The sequence below is a fragment of the Rhamphochromis longiceps genome, linkage group LG17, assembly GCF_057381845.1.
Source record: "Rhamphochromis longiceps isolate RC_006_pf linkage group LG17, R_longiceps_female_GT1.1, whole genome shotgun sequence".
Classification (NCBI taxonomy): domain Eukaryota; kingdom Metazoa; phylum Chordata; class Actinopteri; order Cichliformes; family Cichlidae; genus Rhamphochromis; species Rhamphochromis longiceps.
This window is the reverse complement of record NC_140573.1, coordinates 43,149,762-43,171,116: the sequence shown is the minus strand read 5'-3', so window position 1 is coordinate 43,171,116 and position 21,355 is coordinate 43,149,762. Positions and strand designations below refer to the sequence as shown.

Sequence of the window (21,355 nt, the reverse complement as noted above, 5' to 3'; positions counted from 1 at the left end):
CGTTGCCATAAGTTTTCACTCCATTTGGCCAGTGGATTCGCATCTTGCTGAGAGGAGTCTGGAAGCAGATGCCTTCTTTCTTTAATATCTTTTTGATATTCACGTACGCTTTACGTTCTTGCACCATTCTCGCCGAGTAGTCGTGGTCAAAATAAACCCTGCTTCCGTCCAGAGTGACTATTTTCTTTTCCCATGCCTTTTTAAGTATCATCTCTTTAGTTGTGAATTGTTGGAAATTGACAACGACTGACCTTGGGGGGAGACCCGCTGCCGGTTTCGGGGTTAATGCTCGGTGTGCGCGTTGAATCTGGAGGTTGATGTTAATATTAAGCTCCTCTCTGAGCCAGGCTTCCAGAAACTGGGTCAGCGATTCTGCCTTAGATTCGGCTCCCTCTTGTATTCCGTAGATCCGCAGATTGTTACGTCTGGATCGCAGTTCCAAGTCATCCAATTTGGTCATCATCGCTTTTTGTTCTCTCATTAGTTCTGTCAGGGTTTGATTGGCCTCGTGGCTCCACGTCTCCATTTCTTCCGTGCGCGTCAGCGCAGCTTCTAATTTCCCTTCTTGTTCTTTAAGTTCTGTAGTCATGCTCTTAAACTTCTGGTCGATATTTTCTTTGAATTTAGACAGTTCGTGTCTCATTTGGCCAGTAATTTCTTCTTTGAACGTCGTGAAGTCTGATTTCAATTCATTTTGGAGTGATTGAATTTGTTTGCTAATACAATCCAGTCCGTTTTGAAGCGCGGCCATATTAGCTTCAGGTGCTAGCTTGTCCTCGTTGTTCGGATGTTTTATGTCTTTACCTTGGGTGTCCGTAGTTTTTTTATTCTTTGCTTTTGTTGTCCCTCCGCTCATCTTCCAAAGTTGTTCTGTCTCACGCTTCAATTCGTGTTTTAGCGGAGTTTATCTACTTGGCTTACGGGAGCTCTGTACTTATGCGACCATACTGCTCTACCGCCACACCGGAAGTCCAGGAGACAATACTTTTCATTGCCCTGAAGGACATCGCAGTTGGTGAGGAGGTGTTATGGGACTATGGAGTAACTCGGAAATCTTTTTTTTTTTTTTTTTTTTTTTTTTTTCTTCTTTTTTTTTTCTTTTCCATGCAAATACATTTTCATATCTTTTGCTTTTGGTGTTATTGCACCCTGTTCTTGATGAACAAACTGACATTACACCTAAAAGTGTGTCATTAAACACATGAAACACTGGCCAAATCCCATGGAGACTTTCCAGAAGGAAGAGTCCCGCTGATCTCTTGGCGATGGTGGCAGGTAACCTGACCGCCCGTCAGCTCTGTTGTACCACACTGGGCTAAATAATTCAACGCTGGTTTGTAAATTCATCTGTTGTTCAGCAGGACAGGGTTTCCAGAGAAATGAGAAACCTAGTGCTGGTATTGAATTACTGCAGGTCCTTTGAGCTCAAGCTGGGACGTCTAAAACCAGTTAGAGGTTTATTTATCCTGAAGTTTCTCAATATAGTCTTTTAATTTTCTTTTTTTCTTGTGTGTGTGTGTGTGTGTGTGTGTGTGTGCGCGCAAATAATTGAGCATTCCTGTTTGACACATTCAATGTTTGGCCACAGCAAATGTAATGAATGGTGCAGGTTCAGTTTTTTTTGTTTTTTTGTTTTTTTTTTTTTTCTAAATGACATCAGAAACAGCAGTATGCGACATTACGTGATGGCAGAGCTTCAGTTCATCCTTTGTCATTTTTTTTTTTTTTTTTTTTTTTAACTCGGAAATCTTATGGTGGTGAAGGGGAAGACTTGGAGTGGCTGGACAGCTGACTTAGATTTTATCTGTTCTTTTCCTCTTCTCTTTGCATGGGCTTTTTTATGCAGTGGTTTTATTCTTAGAAAACACAGCTGTTTTTACATTTGTTTTGTTTTAATTTACGTATTGAAATAAAGTGTCATGTTTCCAAATTTCACTCTGCTTCAAATTGTATTATTTACGTTCACCGTTTCGTGTTTTATTGATACAGTAGGAGAAAATATAATAAAATAAAATAATAAGAAAATAGTAAGGAGCAAAATATTAGAGAGACATGGTAAAAGAGAAAAGATGACTAAATATATATGTATCTATAAATATAAATATATGTACACTAGTGATTAAATAAGAAAATCTTGAAAAGAAATATGACGGGAGGGCAGATGGGATATTGCACAGGAATGAGCAGCAGAAAATTACAGTATTGCACTTTTAAATATAAATATCAATGACAATAAAGTGGAGTGACCAGTGCAGATTAAACATTACATGTATTATGACACAGATGGTTTGGCGACAGTGGTCCAGGTAAATGCTACATGGACACCTGATCAGAGGACAAGGGCTTAAAAGGTGTCTGTGTGTCTGTATGTTTATATAATTGTACATATGGAGGACAGATAGCTGCATCGATATGTTGCTCATCAATGACCAGCAATTAAGGGAGAGATACCAAATGACAGTTTGCACAAAGATGACATTACATCACAAGCCTCCACCGTCCCAGTAACAACAGATTACCATGGAGAATATGGTTTTCAGCTGAGATTTCAGAAGGGTGGTAAAGCAAAGATAAATACATAAATAAATAAATAAAAAATAAAAACAATAATGAAAATGTCATTCTGCCTAATTCAAAATTTCCTAAAACCATACTGGCTGATCAGTTACTGTACAGTGAGATACCGTTTTCTTACTCAAGCACATAAAGGTTGGCTAGATTATAAGAGCGAAAGGTGAGCAGTGAAGCTGTTAGCGTGTTACTTGAAATCATAGCAAATGCACTTTATAAAATAAATAACTAAAGGTTTTTCAGAAATTATTACATAGAATAACAAAGCCATACTTTTACATATACTGAAAACAAAAAACGCTTTATCTTAAATGTACATAGTATCAGGGTAGGGGAGCTTGAAAGGAGCATGAAGGGTTTATATTCTCTATTTATTGGTCCTTTCCCAGCGGAAGCAAAGTTAAATCCTGTTACCGTTCAGCTGGTTCTGCCTATTAAGGTGAAGATGCATAATATTTTTCATGTCTCCCAGGTGAGGTGAGTTTGTGCAGAAATAAGTTGACAACCGCTGTAGTGTGTGACAGAATTATTATATCTTTCAATTATTGTTTATTCTGTTCATTATATCAGCTACTGTTCTACCAGATCTGAGAAACATGTTTTGTCGTGTGTGACAGAGAGAGAGAGAGAGTGACACTTGCTGTGTATTTAAAAAACAAACGCTCAAACAAACGAAAGAGAATGACAGAGGCAGAAGGCGATTGTACTGTTTGTGGCAACAGACGACTCGTTGCTCTCCCCTTGTACAGTGCCTCCTGAAGGCATGTGTGGACCAGGAGATGACGCAGTGCTCCAAAGGCCTGGTTCTGCTGTCCCTCTACACCTCTTACTTTTTCAGTTAATCCACTTTTGTCCCATCCTCTCCTGGCTTTTTAACCCCTAACCCTGACCTTCGGGGTCCATGCTCCCAAATTTGATTTCCCCTAACACCTTGTTTTCCCTAACCCTTTTGGACTCTTTGGTTGTGTTCCCTAGGAACACATAAGCCCTCACGCCACGTCAAGGCAGAGTCCATGTGAGGGTAGTTTTTTTTTTTTGTTTTTTTTTTTGGGGGGGGGGGGATTTTGGAACATTTAACTTTTTTTTTCGTTTTAACTCACAAATGTTTACAAAAATAACATATTATTTTCATCTCAACAATGATTTTTTTAACAGAACATGATGTCAAAAACAGAATTATCAGATGTTTACAAAGCTAACATTTATTGTTTGATTACAAGAATTAAGTTTTCAAAGCAAACAAGGTAAAATGAACAATTTTGGAAACATGTTTACAACCGTAACATGGTATCACACTCGTGTAACATGGAAAAAATCAAAACTTAGTTAAAAAAAAAAAGACAATAAGTTTTTCATCACATCATAACTTGAAAAAGCACTGGATTGGTGAATTCTGTAACACCGATTCTTTATTTGTCCAACTTTGACACCAAGTGCAGTCTTTTCTTGACAAATGCCTGGTAAGACCGGGCTGACAAGCCTGCAGCCTTGCAATCCCGCACATACTGTGCATATGCATTCTTTACCCTGACTGAAGGGTCCGTGTTCACAAAGCCTATCTCTATTTCTGACCAACGCCTGCTGACATTGGCAGGGATGAACACTGCGCTTGTGCTCACAACCTGAGGCTCTTCATCCTCCAGCAGGACGGGAAGTTCCACGTGATCAAGCTCCAGTTGCAGTGTTGGAGGCTTCTTCTTTGGATGCACTGGATGGATCACCATACGATATGGGATGTCGTAGTACAGTTTGTACAGGGTGAATCCAAACGTATGCTGACATGGAGATGTAGACAGAATCTTACATTTCTGAAGGTCCGCTTGACTGACCTTTAGCTCGAGTAGCAGATCCTTGAATTTCTCAAAAGATATGAAATCCCGGTTCATCAGGAGGCCAACTGAACTCACCAGAATGAGAATTTTCTTCTGAGTTTCAGGATCGGTCTGTTTTGGAAGCCTTTTCAGTACATCGACCAACCATGGCATGCCATGTTCCTTGTATCTGTCAAGATTCCGGGCATAGCAAAGCGAACGTCGCTCCATCTCCATTGAAATATCTCCAACCATGGCTGATGACCGTGCCTCCACCGAAGGCTGTTGGTCATCGTTGTGGACTTCAACAAAGTCAACGAAGTTCCAAGTTGCCTTACGGGTTCCCCGGAGATCACGAAATTTCAAGTCGGGGAACCACCTGATCTTCATTTCAACGAAGCCAGCCTTCAGGCATTCTTGAACATCTTTGCCACAATCTTCAATGAGCACCCTGGCCCTGGAGAAGGTGAAAGGTGTTGGAAAAGAGTCCCTTATGGCGAGGTTCTCAACCAATGCGGAGAGGTTGACGTGTCCCTTCAAATTCTCAGGGCACTTGGCTCCCTGGAGCGCAGCGACGGGGATCTCTTCATTTCGCCGAAAAACGTCTTGCAGCAGAAGGAGGAGAAGTGAGGGACCAATTACAGCAGGCTCACACCCCATGTTACATGTGAGGGAAAACACCCTGTGAACTCGAAGAACCTGTAGGGGATCCTTGGTCCAGTGTAACAAAGGGGGAGGTGTGTCCTCAATTGCTGGCCCAGTTGCAGGACCAAGCGCCATGAAGCCCCGGACATGCGTGGCACTGAATTCATGCCGAGAACTTGTGCCCAGAGCAGAGGAATACACAATGTCAACGTTAGACAAGGGGTGTCCATGGAATGCCTCTTCTAGTGCTATTTCTAGCTGAAAGGCTCTCCACGTGGGCAGGAACCCACCTTTGCCCTCGTGCTGTTGGCCCAGCTGCCAGAGCTCCTCAACCATGTGGGTTAGACACTGCGAAAGGACAGACTGGAGGCTTAACTCTTCCTCCTTCCATTGGAAAGGTACGAGCATTGGGACGTTCTCCAATAACCTTTGGATGTTAGGAATCCGGAAGAAAGAGTGAGCAGGAATGGGTTCCTTCAGTACTCCTAAATCCTCTTCATCCAGCCCCTGGACCATCTCAATGCGCAAGGGGTAGTTGCATTTGGACTTGATGGCAAGGTCCCGCATGTGGATTAGATTAGATTAGATTAGATAGAACTTTATTAATCCCTCGGGTGGGTTCCTCTGGGAAATTCGATTTCCAAAAAAGCACAGCATCGACAGAAGTTACAGAGTTACAGAATATTTTATATATATATATATATATATATATATATATATATATATATACAGAGACAATATAAATAAAATATACCAAGGGGATAAATAGAATAAATAGGAATAAAAAATAAAAATACAAGTGAATTGCACATTTCAAGTATTGAGGTCTATTGCACTGTTGACTATTTACAAAAGTATTGCACAAAAGGTATTGTACAGTGAGGTGAAGAGGCACTACAGCTTAGTTGTTCCCCCCTCCTTTGTCCTCCTGTTTCCCTTCCCTCTCCCCTCCAGAGAGGAGTTAAACAGTCTGATGGCGTGTGGGACAAAGGAGTTTTTAAGTCTGTTAGTTCTTGTCTTGGGGAGAAGCAACCTGTCACTGAACAGACTCTTCTGGTTGTTAATGGCCGTGTGCAGAGGATGCCTGGCATTGTCCATAATGTCCATCAGTTTCTTTAATGTTCTTTTCTCTGCCACTGTCACCAGAGTGTCCAGCTTCATGCCGACCACAGAGCTATCCCTCCTGATTAGTTTCTCCAGCCTGGATGAGTCCTTCTTTGCTGTGCTGCTCCCCCAGCACACCACAGCATAGAAAAGTACTCCAGCAACCACCGACTGGTAAAACATCCTCAGGAGCTTCCTGCAGATGTTAAAAGACCTCAGCCTCCTGAGGAAGTACAGTCGGCTTTGGGCTTTTTTATACAGGTGCTCTGTGTTGCATGACCAGTCCAGTTTATTGTCCACCCACAGCCCGAGGTACTTGTACTTGTTGACCACCTCCACCTCCTCCCCCTCTATCTGAACCGGTAGTGGACCTGCTCTAGACCTCCCGAAGTCCACAACCAGTTCCTTAGTCTTTGAGGTTTGAGTTGCAGGTGGTTTGTGTGACTCCATGCGACAAAGTTCCTCACCAGACTTCTGTACTCCTCTTCCTGATCATTCCAGATACACCCCATGATGGCTGTGTCGTCTGCAAACTTCTGAATGTGGCATAATTCAGAGTTGTAGCAGAAGTCAGAGGTGTACAGGGTGAAGAGAAGAGGGGACAGCACAGTTCCCTGTGGTGCTCCTGTGCTGCTGACCACAGTGTCAGACGTGATGTCCTTCAGCCTGACGTACTGTGGTCTGTCGGTGAGGTAGTCGGAGATCCAAGCCAACAGGCAGGGGTCCACCTCCATCCTGTTCAGTTTTTCCTGAAGCATACAGGGCCGGATGGTATTAAAGGCACTGGAAAAGTCAAGAAACAGGATCCTGACCGTGCCTTTTCCCCCATCCAGGTGTGAGTGGGCTCTGTGTAGGAGGTACAGGATGGCATCCTCCACTCCGACACCCGCCTTGTATGCAAACTGTAGTGGGTCCTGGGCATGTTGTACCTGTGGTCGGAGGAGGTTGAGGAAGAGCCGCTCTAGGGTCTTCATAAGATGTGACGTAGTAATCCTCCGCACGCGTGTGAATAGCTTTCTGGTAGTTGGGGTGGCTCAGCCCACAATTCACTATCAACCCACTTACTGGGTGTCGGAAAGTTGATTGATAGTGGGTGTGTGGACTGGCCACGTAAAACTGCCAAAAGGTGACAAACGGCAGTCTGGCAATTTTAGCCAAAGCTGGAGCAACATCCAGCCCATGTTGATCCAGCACTGTCTGAAAGTTTGCACACTCGTGCATGGACATGGCGGTGAAAAGTTTTGCTCTTGGCCCAACCAACAACTGTAAACCAGCTCTAGACCAAAAAAATTGGGTGTTGGTGTCATCTGGAATCAAATTGCACGCCACATGCAGAGAACACCGAACGATGTTCTGGAAATCCGTGATTTTGGATAAAATGAGTGGTTCACGTGACTTTTGGCCAAACTTGTAAACAAAAAAATGGAGATCCAATGTCGGATGTTCATGCAACAAATCCTTGGACTGGTCAATAGTGCAAAGCACGAACTCTTGATCCTGAGGTAGGACATTCATGTACCCTTTGTTCTGCAGGACTGTCTTCTGTACAGAGGGTCGATCAAGATCTCCCACTGGGAGGGTTCTAAGACTCTCCACAAAGTTGACCATCATACCATTGATGAGTTCAATGGTTTCTGTGAGAAAATATCCCGGGGACTGAAAGGCTTTGTCCACCCTAACAAGGGATCTGGGAATTGCAACAACATGCAATTTAAATCCTTCGTCCAGCTCAATAAGGTCGATGCCTCGAACCTTGTGTAGCACTTCCAGGCCTTGCATGGAAAACTTGGTTAGATCAAAATGTTTCTTGATTAAATGCTAAGAATTGCGCAGTTGTTGGATTCGGTAGAGAGAAAGGTTGAACTTTGAAAACAACAGCTTCAACCTTTCCAGCCATTTCAGTTCGATTACGATGCCATCAAAATCGAACTCAGCATCTAGTTGCTCATCAGCATTGTCAACAGTACTAGCCTGCAGAGGAATGAGGATCTCTGGGTCAGTAAGGAAATCTGAAACACTGGAGGAACTCAAAAATGCTGTGGCCAAATCATCCATGTTCTCCCTAGCAACATCCTCCATGGCTGGTGGAATCTGGTAAGTAAAAAGAAAAAAATTGGGTAAGTACACACAATAAAATCAGGTAACACACACACAGCAGGTAAGTGTACACACACACACACAGCAGGTAAGTGCACTGTGTTGTGGTTTGCAGTGTTTTGTGTTGTTTTCACTTTAAATTTGTAAAAGGAAAAAGCTGAAAATTTAAATAGTTGAAAGTTTAAATGTGAATAGTTGATTTTTTTTTTATATGATTTATTTATTACATTTTATGTAGAGTGAATGAATAAAAGTATATTTACGGTGGCCCCTAGAGACAAAGCACATACAAACTTCAAATCACGTACGAACTCTGAAGCATGTACAAAGTCCAAAACACGTAAAAACACGTAAAAACTCCAAAACACATGAAAACACATAAAAATTCAGAAGCACGTAAAAACTCAAAACACGTACAAAAGACAACAGAAGTTGAATAAATAAAAGTATATTTACGGTGGCCCCTAAAGACAAAGCACATACAAACTTCAAATCACGTACGAACTCTGAAGCATGTACAAAGTCCAAAACACGTACAAACTCAAAAACACGTAAAAACTCCAAAACACATGTAAACACGTAAAAACAGAAGCACATAAAAACTCAAAACACGTACAAAAGACAACAGAAGTGCTCCAGGATAGCCGGAAATCCCATCACTAACACACACACACTGCAAGTAAGTGCACACACACACACACACACACACACACCAAAAATTACTGAACTTACCTTAAGGTCCAAAGAAGATAAATCCCCAATGAAGAGAGCTGTTGATGGTCTGAATGTTAGGTCCAAAATGAGTGAACTGAGAAGTGTTGCAGGTAAATCCCCAATGTAGAGAGATGTTGATGGTCTGAATGTTAGGTCCAAAATGAGTGAACTGAGAAGTGTTGCCCTTTTATAGGCAGTGTTTCTCAATGTAGAAATAAGTTTTGAAGTTTACTTGTTTTTTCAAAAGGTTATTCACAAGAAGAACTTCAATGTCTAAAATTACACAAACATGAAATTTGACTGTGGGACCATTTTTGGTCATTTGCATTTTTCAATTCCAAGTAGGGTTGCCAACTCCCTGAAAAATAAATAAGGGACACTTCGTGGCCAGGGCCGGGCGACCCAATTGTCTTCACCCTTCCCTGTGTGGTGAATTTTTTTTTAGCTCTTTTTTTGTGTGTGAAATTATTTTTTTAACCATTTGACTTGAAGTTCATTTAAGTAGATGCATATTCTTTGTGATATGAACACATGGCAAACAAATGATAATTTATCCATTTATTTTTAACGCAAAATGACAACATTAACACAATAAAATAGGTCTCTTTCCTAAACGAAAGACTGGTACGCTTCACTTTTTGTGCAAAATGACAAAATTAACACAAAGAACTCTGTCCTGCTTAACCTAAAATTATATAAATTAATAGAAAACAATAGAAAGAAAAACATTCTTGTAACAGTGCACATTTAGTGCAATTAGAAAAGTAAAAAAAAAACAGTCTGTGGAACACCTGTAAACACAACATCTGTGCCTCAAAGGCCTTGACTGTAGCTGAAAGTTGAAGTAAAAAAAATCCAACAAACTCATGAACTCAAGCTCAATGCTACATTATGTGGAAACAGACTACTTTTTCCATTTGTGTTTTTTTTTTTAGCTCTTGCTGCAGTTAGGAGTTGTTTGTCGTTCAGGATTGCAGAGTAAAACTCTGAGCAAGACATATCATAATTTAGACTGACAATGAGCTCACTTCTAATTAATTCAGTAGAACATTTTTTCCGCACATCAGTCCACTTATTCTTCATAAGAGAGAAAATCCTCTCCTCAAACCCAGTGGAAGATGGGATGCTGAGTACAAAGGATACAACAGCCTGCATATTGGGGAGGTCAGCTGCCTGAAGAATTTCCATCCACTTCTCTGCTGTTCCCTTGGACTGCCACTTTTCCTTCTCCTGATGTTCTTTGGTGAGGTGCTTCAGAAGGCTGGTTGCAGTGACACACTCTTCATAAAGCTCATCCATAGAGATGTTTAACCTGCCAATAGAGATGAGAAGTTGACATAAATCCTAAGTGGTACATAGAACATTTACAGTGGTAAATAAATGGAAAAAAATGTATTGTATATGTTTATAACGTTGTATAGCATTTAAACAATACAATAAGTATAGTTTATTTATTATGTATTTATCCATCCTTATATTAAGTATATGAACTCCTTGAATTTGTAAAATAGTGTATAAAAGATTGCATGCGTGTGTATATACACTACAAACAAAGTTAATGACTATGGTTTTATTTATATATGTTATCTATCAATTGTATTTGTTTATTTTTAACCATCAATACTATTAAAACATGGTTTATTATTTCACTGGCAAATGTTTTCTCTTGTTGAGAACTTCCACTAAACAATACCGGGATAGACACAACACTTAAAAAGTTAACGGCTACGACAACGGGGAAAAATTGTTTAAAAAGAAGCCTTGCGGTGGATCCGATTCCTCCCACCCAAATGTTATTTAGGTGAAAATAAAACTGCCACCAGACACGTTTGCTTGAGGAATCCATCAGACCAGACCACCTCCATTTTATGAACCCACAGAACCCTCCCCATCCAGCTCTCCCCTCCTCACCCCTCCTCCTCTCCCATCCTCTGTGTGGAAAAAACCATGTTTCAGAACTGTCAGATGTTTATGGACGGGGAATCCAAAGAGTTGCCTTGGTATGTGCAAATACCTTTTACGTAGCCCATCTCAAATTACGTTAAAAAAAATAAAGAAGGCAATTTCAGAATACCTGTCTCCAGCTATCCCTCCTAGGTCAACAAAGGCACCCATCTTCCACCATGAACAACAGGAAGGCCTAACCCAGAAGAAGCCTAACATGAAAAAACAACACGATCTGTTACCTTGTACAGACTGGTGGAGATCGGAGATTTTAACGAGGAGTGGCCAGAGACAAACGGTATGTAAAATCCACCCTGAATGAAAGAGCTGAACCTCGGAGGAATAGAGTACAATCGGATGATCCACACTTTTTTTTTTATTAAAGTTTGCAAAATTTACAGACTTATTAAAGCGGTTGATCATCAGAAAAATGTTTCAGAAGACCGTTATCATCAATCTCTGAATAAAAATAACCACAAATTTAGTAACTTTGATTAGACCAGCTATCTCAATAGAAGGACACAGACTCTAATTGAGGAGATGCTAAAAACTCGGCTCAGAGATCAATTTTTATCCTTCATGACTATTATAACCAAAGCATAGAGTATGAGTTTAAAATTTGTTTTCAGTTCTCTAGAGAGGCCCCTTTGAGATGGCAGCATCCTGGGAGAAATGGAACCTGGGCCGCCGTCTCCAGCCCGAGTCGTTGGACCAGAACCAGGCGGTGGTTATAGCCAAGCTAGCAGACTGGAATCCAGCTACCACATCAGCAGTGACACACCCTGTAAACCAGAACAACAGCCACAGGTGAGCAGGGAAACGACACAGCTGAATAACCGTGTCAACCCCTCACTGAAACAATACAGCTTTGAGTTACACTCACAAACCTACACAGATTGAAACCTTGTGTGCAGACCTGCCTCCAAACAAGAATAACAGAGGACTCCTCCTCTTATTGTCTTCCTTCCTCACCATCCTCACCAGAACAACAGGTCTGCACTCCAACGAGAGACCCCAACACACAGAGGAAACTGCAGGACTGGAATCTTCATGTGAAGAAAATATCTGTGATCATCGGTGACTCCTATGTGCACAGACTCCTCCGTCCTATAAAGCAGAGGGGTACAGATCGACAGATTTCCATGAGCGAAATGTTGCCACCCGGTGAGGCCCAGCTGGAGAAAGCACCCTGTGGAAAATCTGGTTTTATAACTTTGGACTGAATACCAGTGATGGAGCTGAAAATGGGATTAAAGGCAGAGCAGTCAGCAATCTTTCTAAGGCCCTTATTTGTAAAGAACAAGCCACAATGTTGCATCTTAACAACTTTATTACAGGTTTAGATGAACAGATTCCTGCACTTCCTACTGTGATATTCGGCACAGAAGGACAACATTCACTCGACTAGTAGAGCAGCAATGTGTATGTTAGAACAGTGGAACCAGTGTGTAAATGAGGCATCCCCATAAGCCTTGAAAAGTGGGAGGAGAGTAGTGGTGTGATTCACCTTTCTTAAGTTCCAATGCTCAGCGGGTCCTTTGGACAGAAATAAGTTCTTCTTCTTTCAATAATTGTTTATTCTGTTCATTATAGAATCAGCTAGGCTCCAGTGGTCAGGAGAAGCTTCTGCTATATGAAGCTGTTACAGTGCTTTTTGTTACACTGAACGAGAGTAGTTTTTCTTGTTGCTTGTTTGATCTACTTCCATTTAAAAGATTATAATTACTGAAGTGAATGTGTTTTCAGATAGTTTACAGTGCCACTGAAGCTCCACTCAACCAAGTGTGCCTCAACAGTCTGAAATGAAAAGATTTTTCTTGCTTTTTTTATAAAACAATATAATATAATATAAAATAATATAATATAAAACAATAATTTTGGATGTTTCTTTCGGCTCTTGAGGTGCCCTCATTGAGTGGGGTTTGCCCAGTATCCTCGAGGGTATGTGAGGAGCCTTCCATAGTTGGGTTGTTTGGTTTTTACCCCAGCAGCCATTCATCTCCATCTCAACAGTTCATGACCAACATGCCGTGGCTGCCCCCTGTACCTGTTGAGTACCTGTACCCTCATCCACTGGAGCCTGGACCTCCAGCTGATTGCAGCCACTTCAGTGCAAGGAGGAGATGCTTGCTTTTTGTGTGACTGTCTGGCAGTTCACCCTTCCCTTTCTACCCTAACCCATTTTCCACTCCAGCTTCTACCCGACCCGGTTCAGACCCCTCCTCAGGCAGGGAGGGGTCTGAACGGACTGTCGCAGGATTCTCCTTAATACAGGAAAGAAGGGATTTGAAGACGAGATGAGGACTTTTAGCAATTCCCTCCCCCAACCAAATCCTAACCTTAACCCACCATCCAGTCCTGTCCCCCTTCTCTCCTCATACCGGTACCCACAGTTCATGACCTGTGTTCATGGCCTTTTGTTGTGGGCAGTCTGAGGTACACCTGTGCACTACTCATGATGTCAGATCAGCATCCTGATGTGGCACACCTGTGAGGTGGGATGGATTATCTCAGTATAGCAGATGTGCCCACTACCACACATTTGGACTGATTTGTGACCACTGTTTGGGAGGGATGGTTATATTGTGTATCTGGAATGAATTTTAGATCTCTACGTCCATCCCATGGGGAATGGGAGCAGTAACAAAGGTGTTGCGTTTATATTTTTGTTGAGTGTATATATATTATGTTTTAGTATTTGTTCAGTAATGGATTAGGTTATAATTTTATCAGAAAACTGTACAGTAATTTTGGGCGTGGATCACAAGGTGAAGGGTGGGGGTCACCCAGAGTCAGAATCCAGTAAGATATCTGTGTCACCTTTTACAGTTTTCCTGTAATCTGATGTCAAAGATGAGAATATATAGAGTACAGTACTGTAAATCTGGTAAATTTTAGTATTAATTTTCTGGAAAACCATACAGTAATTTGGGGTAGATCACTGGGTAAAAAGTGGAGATGGCCTAGAGCCAGAATCTAGAGAAATATCAGTGTCACCTCTTACAGTTTTTGTGTAATCTGAGCTCAAAGATGAGGATAATAAAAGTACAGTACTGTATATTGGGTAAAGTTTACTGTTAATTTTCTCTGAATCGTACAGTAATTTGGGCTGTGGATCACAGGGTGAAAAGTGGAGATGAACCAAAACTGGGCCCATACGGTAAAAAAAAATATTTTGAAATATATTTCAAAATATACAAAAATTGGCCAAAAAATATATGCGCTAAAATACATTTCAAAATATATTTATATTTTATATATATATTAATATATATCTATAGAGTTTATAGAGATACAGATATATTTTCCACATAATTTTACCTTTTTTTTTCCCCTCGATGGAAAGTCTATCCAGTTCACATTACAGTAATACTAACACCCCTTTTGGTCATCTATCCTTACTCTCCAGCATTCAATCTGTTGACCTTCTTTGTCTGAGTCCAACCACTTCAATGCTTCATCACCTATCTGTGCAATTTTTATTGTTGCAAAGTGAGTTACTTGTGCAGTATGCAATTTTAGATACACAGTCTTCACTTACTATATATGGCTGTCATGGTTTCTTTATCAAGGGCAGTTCTTCGCTCTGCGCCGATGTCTGTTTTGCTGTGTCCTCCTATAAAAAGCATTAACATTTGAGTGTCTGGCTAGTTACATTTCCAAAAATCTGATCTTTGTTCATCTAAACATTTGAACTACAATATTATGCTTTTTGGTAAAGAAACTGGTGACAGAGAAGTAGGCTTTTTAAAATACTATTAGCTAACCATTGGAACTAAGTTTCAAAGCTGTTTACCTTTTAAATTGCTCTGGATCAAAACCTCCAGTGGGAAGACGGCCATCAGAAGAACACGCACCATTAAAGTGGGTGTTTGGGCCTGAAGAGCAGTAGCCCACTGATGTTTCAGAATTTTTATCCCTGTAGCATGTGCTAACTCCACCTGTGGTTGCAATCACATAAAAAGAGTGTTTCAATATAAATTGTTTTTAAAAAACACATTTGAGTTTGCACCTACCTAAATTCTCAGCAAAATTACTTACATATTCAGCATCACTGGAACCCTTTAAATAAATAAACACATACATATGAAGTCAACAATGTTGTTACAGACAGAGTATTACTGGTAAACTAAATGAAAGAAGGAAGAACTCAGAATAACTTAGATGATTGAGTCTTTACACTTTAATAAGAAAGATTGACATTTCGCGGTGGCACAAAGCAGAATCAAAAATACTTACTTTAGAATCCCCAGACGCTTTGCATGAAGAGTTGGGCACCTATAAAGGAGAATATTTAAAGATTAAAAAAAATACACATAGCATTGACTGCCATAAAACCACTGAATAAATATCAGAATGTGACAATGTTGCACAACAATCTAAACCTTGTAAGTCATGTGACATATTTTGATGACGTAAATATATCTATACAATTCAAGTAAATAGGTACAGCATACATGTTCTGGAGAAAAAACAAACAAACAAACAAGCAAAAAAAAACAACAATATATAAGAATCCAGTGGGGTAAAAAATCTCTTCTGAAGAATATAGTTCATTTTGGGTGAAAAACAAAACATTCCTCTAAAATATATATACTGACATCAGCAATCAACATCATGATTGTAATTATTTCCCTACTAGTCCATCTACTGCTCTGTGCATGTGTCAAGCACTACGACGGTATCTATGCATATAAATTCACCATATATATCCTGCAAAAATGTCTTGTTATGGTCAAAAAAAGGCAAACAAACAAAGGCATTCAATCAGAGATGAGAAATTAATCGGGAATATCAATTATATGGTAAATGGCCTGTATTTGTATAGCGCTAGTCCCTAAGGACCCCAAAGCGCTTTACACATTCAGTCATCAACCCATTCACACACTGGTGATGGCAGCTAAAAAAACACAATCCTTATTAAGCAATGTCTAACCAGTAGTACTGGTCTGAATGACAACAAACATAGCTAGTGTTTGGGAAAATCTGTTATAAAACAGTTATTATTTCAATAGTTATGCTTAGCATGTGACATAATATCACGTGACACAGACACTGCGTAAAAAACCACAACAACTAATACTTACTTTAGGAGGATGAGGGAGGGCAGCATCAGGTTGAGACTTTGACATCTGTAAGAGAAAAACTGATGTATTAGAAACAAGTCATTTAAAAATACATTAATGTGGCAGACTGTTCCCTGTTCCGATGCAGTGTACAAGTACAATCAGGGCTGTCACAACAATGGGGCGGTGCCAAGTCGTCGCAACCCTAGGTACAATGTACAAGTACATATAACTACATATGTGAATAAAGCAAGAATCTGTTTAGGTTAGGCACACTGCTGACTGATGCTTGTTAGGTTTATATGATTGCAAACTGCACAAAAACAACAAAGCAACAAAATTAATGGTAATGACAAAAAATTAATTAGATTTTACTTACGTCAGGAAGATCTGCATTCATTTTCATGGGCTAAAATAAATAGGCACAAACATTACTGCTAAACAACCCCAAAAAAACTCCAAAAGGCCTCAAAATGATTAAAAAGGCAAGGAAATGTGGAACATTGTAATTAGTGATTATTAATGAAGGATAACTGTGCTTTGTTTCTAACCTTGGTAATTAAATGCTGTGTAGCCTGAAGGAGAGGTGGGATTTCTGTGAAAGTGAAATTAAATGTGAATAGGTTTTGATAGTTATTGTATATGACAAGTGTAAACACACACATAAAACATGCAATAGTACAGTACTTACTTTCAAGTATTTCATTTTTCAGCCTATCGTTCTCTCTTTTTAGATTCGAGTTCTCTTCTCTCAACTGATTAATGACACGCTGTAGATGTTCAAGTTTCTTTTCATTCCATAACTTTAGATCGTTTTGTTGGTCTGTTGGGTATGCCTAAGAAATGGAACAAAAAACTCTCTCTTTAAAAGCCACCTTCTGTATGAAGGAATGATCTCAAAATGTTAGGGGGGGGGGGGTTACACATACATATATATATATACACACAAAACAGGTATATATATATATATTAGTATATATGTCTGTGTGTGTACGCGTGGCGAAACACTCACCTTTTTCTTAGCTGCCGGTTCGTCTGTGACCTCTGTGGCCTCAAGGAGTTTCATAGAAGGTTTACTTTTTCTCTTAAGCACCTCTGGCTTGGGTAGTTGTTCTTCGATTTCCTTAAGCTTTGTTTGCAAAGTTTTTTCCCTTTCTGAGGAGGCAGAATAATAATAAAAAAGGCTAAAGTACATCATAATATAATTAAGTTACATATTTTGATTAACAAATAAGCGACAATAAAGTAATATTATACTGGAGAAAAGGCACCTGCTAGCTTAATGATGGAGGCTTCATAGACCGGCCACCCGCCTTTTGGCTCCTTGGCGCCTTGTCGCCACTCCACCAAATAAACGTCCTTTTCCTCCAAACCGTTTAAGTATTCCTCCTCATCAAAATCCCGAATGTGTTCAGTTGGCAGAATTGAGAACTTTCCATCTTCCGACCACTTAATTAACGCAAACATTATCCGCTTGTGTCTTCCCGTCTGTATATCGGCCATTCGGAAATTGCGCCTCAAACATCGGTTATATTTCAAAAAAAAAAAAAAAGGGGGGGGGGGGGGGGGGAAGAAACAACAACTAATAATTTTTTTTATTACTATTATTAATATTTTTTGCACGTTCATTGCACATGTTTGGGAATATTTCAATATTTACTTTTTATTTTATCTTTATTTATAAAAAGCACAATGGCAACGCGCATGCGCATACTCTGCTCCGCTCATTAACCTTTACACTTTCACACAACCTACAGATCTAGAACGAAGACGCTGCATTTTTTGAATAATCTCTGGTGAGCATAGATTTCATAGAAAAAACATATTATATTGTTTTAAGTACCTTTTTTTCGATTAATCCTGTGACGTACAAAGACGGACGTTTTTGGGACTTTACGTTTAAGTTTTTAAAGTTTTTGTTAAGGTCTCCATTGCGTGTGCAGACGCTCGCGGAAGAAGACGCTGCAATTTTGCGAACTCCCTGGAAAACTGCTCGGTAAGCATATATTTCACTACATTTATTTTATATGTTGCAGTTTCTGTTTTACAATCCTCGATGTTTTCTTCAATGTGATTTTAATGTCATCAACAGGTCACGTGTGAGTCAAAATGACATGAACTGGCAGCAGAGTCACCGCTGATATTTAGAGGAACACGGCTGATTGTTCCTAAATCTCTGCGAGGAAAAGTAGTGCACCTAGCCCATGAAGGACATCAAGGCATGGTCCGAACCAAACAACGCCTGAGAGATCTATATTGGTGGCCAAACATGGATGAACTGGTCCACGAAATATTGTCCACATGCACAACCTGCCAATCGTGTGACAAGACTGCAGCTGTTTCACCTGCACCGTTACAACCCATCAAATTCCCAGAGGGTCCGTTTCAACATGTTGCTGTCGACATTGTTGGTCCGTTTCAACAAGGAACCTATGACTGCAGGTTTGCCATCACACTAGTTGACTATTTCAGTAAGTGGCCTGAAGTCGCATTCACACCAAACGCCTCAACTGCGACAGTGATTGCATTCCTGACTTCCATTTTCGCCCGTGAAGGAAACCCTTATGAAATTACAACTGATAATGGTCCGCAGTTCACCTCAGCTGCCTTTGCTGAGTTTCTCGCTGAAAGGGGCATAAAACACATCAGGACAAGCGTCTATCATCCTCAAGCAAATGGATGTGTGGAGCGCTTTAATAGAGTACTGAAGGACTCCATACAGACAGCACAAGCTACTCAGCGACCATGGAAAACTGTGGTTACAGAACTGCTTCAAAGTTATCGAGCGACTCCCCACGCGACAACCGGTGAGTCCCCTTTCCAGCTCCTCAGAGGAAGAGCCATGCGGACTAAACTCAACATTCTGCCACCACCAAAGGATGCTGGACAATATGACCACATCAGATCCAAAGTGACATTGACACAGAAAAGAAGTGCACTTTATACAGACAGAAAGAGAGGTGCTAAACCTACTAAAGTGACTGTGGGTGCGTCAGTGAGAGTACGAAAGCCATTCCATGTGGGAAAAGGAGAGCCACAATACACCAAGCCGCTGGAGGTACAGCAGCAGACGGGTGAGAGTTCTTTCATCCTCAGCGATGGGAGAAGATGGAATGCAGCACGTCTCTCACTTGTCCCAGAGAACTCAAAACACACACAAAGAGCTGATACAGAGACAGAAAACATCAGCTCAGCACAGACTGCTACACGTCCCACACTGCAGAGGGACAGACAACCACCAAGATGGACAAAAGACTTTGTTATGAAATAGTTCAGAGGTAAAAAGAAAGGAGAAATATGCAGATGTGAGAAATGACTGTGAAGGGAAAGTGCATTTGAGTTTCATTAGTTATCTTTAATTCCAGCTGTGACTTCTGATAAGCTGAGAAGAGGGCACATGGTTGTTCCTTTTGATTCAGGGTTGATCCGGGGCACGTTTACTTTGCCATTACAGTTCTTTTATCAGGATATATATATAATACTATTCTGAAGTTACTAATTCCCTCAAAAGTAAAAGGCTGTCGAATGTTTCAGGTTGTGCTACAAGGGAAAGAGTATTATTTGAGAAAAGGGGGAGATGTTGTGTTTACAAGGTTCTATAATAAGGGAAGAAAATTAGTACATGCTGTTACCCTGTCAGACCAGGGGTGTCGCTAATGAGGCTGGGTAAGAGAAAGAGGAGAAGAAGAAAGTAGAGAGCGAGAACAAGATGGAGCTCCGCTGTAAAGCCTAAAATAAAATGTTGAACCCAGACGCCGCCTCCGCTGCCTGATTACACACCCAACAACCCTGCCATCAGTGGCACACAGCCAATCATGAGCATAATAACTGTTGTAACATAGTGATTGTTCGCTTAATTTGAAGTGCTGTTTAATTATGGCACTAAATACATTTTAACCTCCTAAGACCCGAACTCTTCCACGACATGCATTTTTAATTTCTCTTTGATATTTGGGCATATTGGGACCCGATGAATGTAAAAAAAAAAGAATTACCAGATTTTCTTTTAACTTATTTTTGTTTTTAAGAAAAATAAGAGCCACAAATGAGGATATTTGTTTAAAATTTTGATAGAACAGTAGCAGTATAATGTCCTCGGAAGTGGATATCAGGCCCTTGTAGAGCAAAATTGAGTATTTTGGTCTAAATAACCCAAAATGTGACGTCCACATATGTGGACGCCAGGTCCAAAGAGGTTAGATAAGGGATACTTTGAAATATATTCTACTGAAAGGTTGGAAATGTATTTTCTTGAACGCAAATATCTTTTGAAATGTATTTTGGTTTGAAAGAAATATATTTTAAATTTCAAAAATATCTTTTTTTGGAGCATCACAAATACAAAATATATTTACCATATATTTGAAATATATTTTGGCCAGGAAAAATGTATTTTTTTACCGTATGGGGGAGTGGATTGTGAAGTACAATAGTGTCAGGACACAAAAGACCCGTACCGTAATATGCATAAGAATAGTGCAACATTTTAGGTGCGGCTGGCGGTGCGGCTAGCTTGACTGTGTCTTCGTAAGTGAGGGCTCACTTGACCGCGGTATTAAACAATGCAGTATGTCTTACAGATGATTGAAGCTGGTGAGAGCTCTGCTAGCATTAACCAAAAAGGTCTGCTTCCATAACAACCCTCCAAAAATACAACAACCCAGAAATACTGCACAGAATTGAACAGGAGATGTTAGAAACTAAAGTCTGTGTATCAGAAAATATGCTCCCTTAACAATAATAATAATTTCTCAGATGTGACGAGGCAGCAAGGTGTACAGAAGGACTCTGCCGCTTCTGCTGTTTGGGGTCCGGCTGGCACGGAGCAAGAGGACAGCTCACGTGAGCGCGTTCACAATGATGGGCTCGTGCAGTTTTGGCCCCGCCTGCATTAATTATCTGCGGCTGATATTTTAAAAGGCGAGAGAGGTATCGTCTCCTGCGCATGCGTCTGCAGGCGCGATCTGTGCTGATGTCGCATTCAGGTTCTTCACATAAGCTCGTACACGGAGGCTTCGTCTTGCCTTTGGTCCACCAATAACATCTATTAATAGACTCTTACATAGTAAATGGAAAAAATTTGCCCTTTCTTCCTCTTATTTCAGTCTTTTGTCGTGTCTGTTTATTTGTTAGCAGCAATGTCATACGTTCTGTTTTCAAAAATATAAGTCACACTAGGTTTACAACAAACCAAACAACATAATAACGATATTGCCAGCGATTTTGCCCCTCCCCCTCCAAAAAAGACTAGACTCTAAGGGGGCAACTGATGTACTTGTCTTTGATGTTGTCAAGGTCAAGAACGACCAATCAAGTGCATACCTTTGTATGTAAACAAAACAGATTACTCTTTGGTTTGTTAATAGTAAATATGAAACAACTATTTATGAAAAGAGTAATGTA

At 40.4% G+C, this 21,355-nt stretch overlaps 1 protein-coding gene and 1 long non-coding RNA gene across 2 annotated transcripts; one reads left to right on the top strand and one right to left on the bottom strand.

Moving 5' to 3' along the window:
• The first annotated feature begins 10,654 nt into the window (after positions 1 to 10,654).
• On the top strand, positions 10,655 to 13,277 carry LOC146650312 (uncharacterized). The gene is made up of 3 exons (XR_014908345.1): positions 10,655 to 11,184; positions 11,516 to 11,693; positions 11,871 to 13,277. It is a non-coding gene; the product is annotated as an uncharacterized LOC146650312 (long non-coding RNA).
• Positions 13,278 to 14,419: 1,142 nt separating this feature from the next.
• On the bottom strand, positions 14,420 to 17,446 carry LOC146650311 (uncharacterized). Its single transcript, XM_085386145.1, has 10 exons — positions 17,224 to 17,446; positions 16,965 to 17,107; positions 16,644 to 16,788; positions 16,504 to 16,547; positions 16,332 to 16,361; positions 15,974 to 16,018; positions 15,126 to 15,164; positions 14,928 to 14,948; positions 14,683 to 14,827; positions 14,420 to 14,502 (listed from the first exon to the last, which is right to left on the bottom strand). Exons 1-10 carry the CDS (start codon positions 17,417 to 17,419, stop codon positions 14,420 to 14,422), a joined length of 891 nt encoding a protein of 296 aa, XP_085242271.1. The 5' UTR covers positions 17,420 to 17,446.
• Between the last annotated feature and the right edge of the window lie 3,909 nt (positions 17,447 to 21,355).

Bases quoted from the DNA above. Each gene is read 5' to 3' on its own strand.
- LOC146650311 (XM_085386145.1), bottom strand. From the start codon at position 17,419: ATGTTTGCGTTAATTAAGTGGTCGGAAGATGGAAAGTTCTCAATTCTG. The intron at 16,789-16,964 runs GTGAGTGTTTCG...TCCATTTCTTAG, and splicing joins AACCGGCAGCTAAGAAAAAG to GCATACCCAACAGACCAACA. The intron at 14,503-14,682 runs GTAAACAGCTTT...TGCTTTTTATAG, and splicing joins GATCCAGAGCAATTTAAAAG to GAGGACACAGCAAAACAGAC.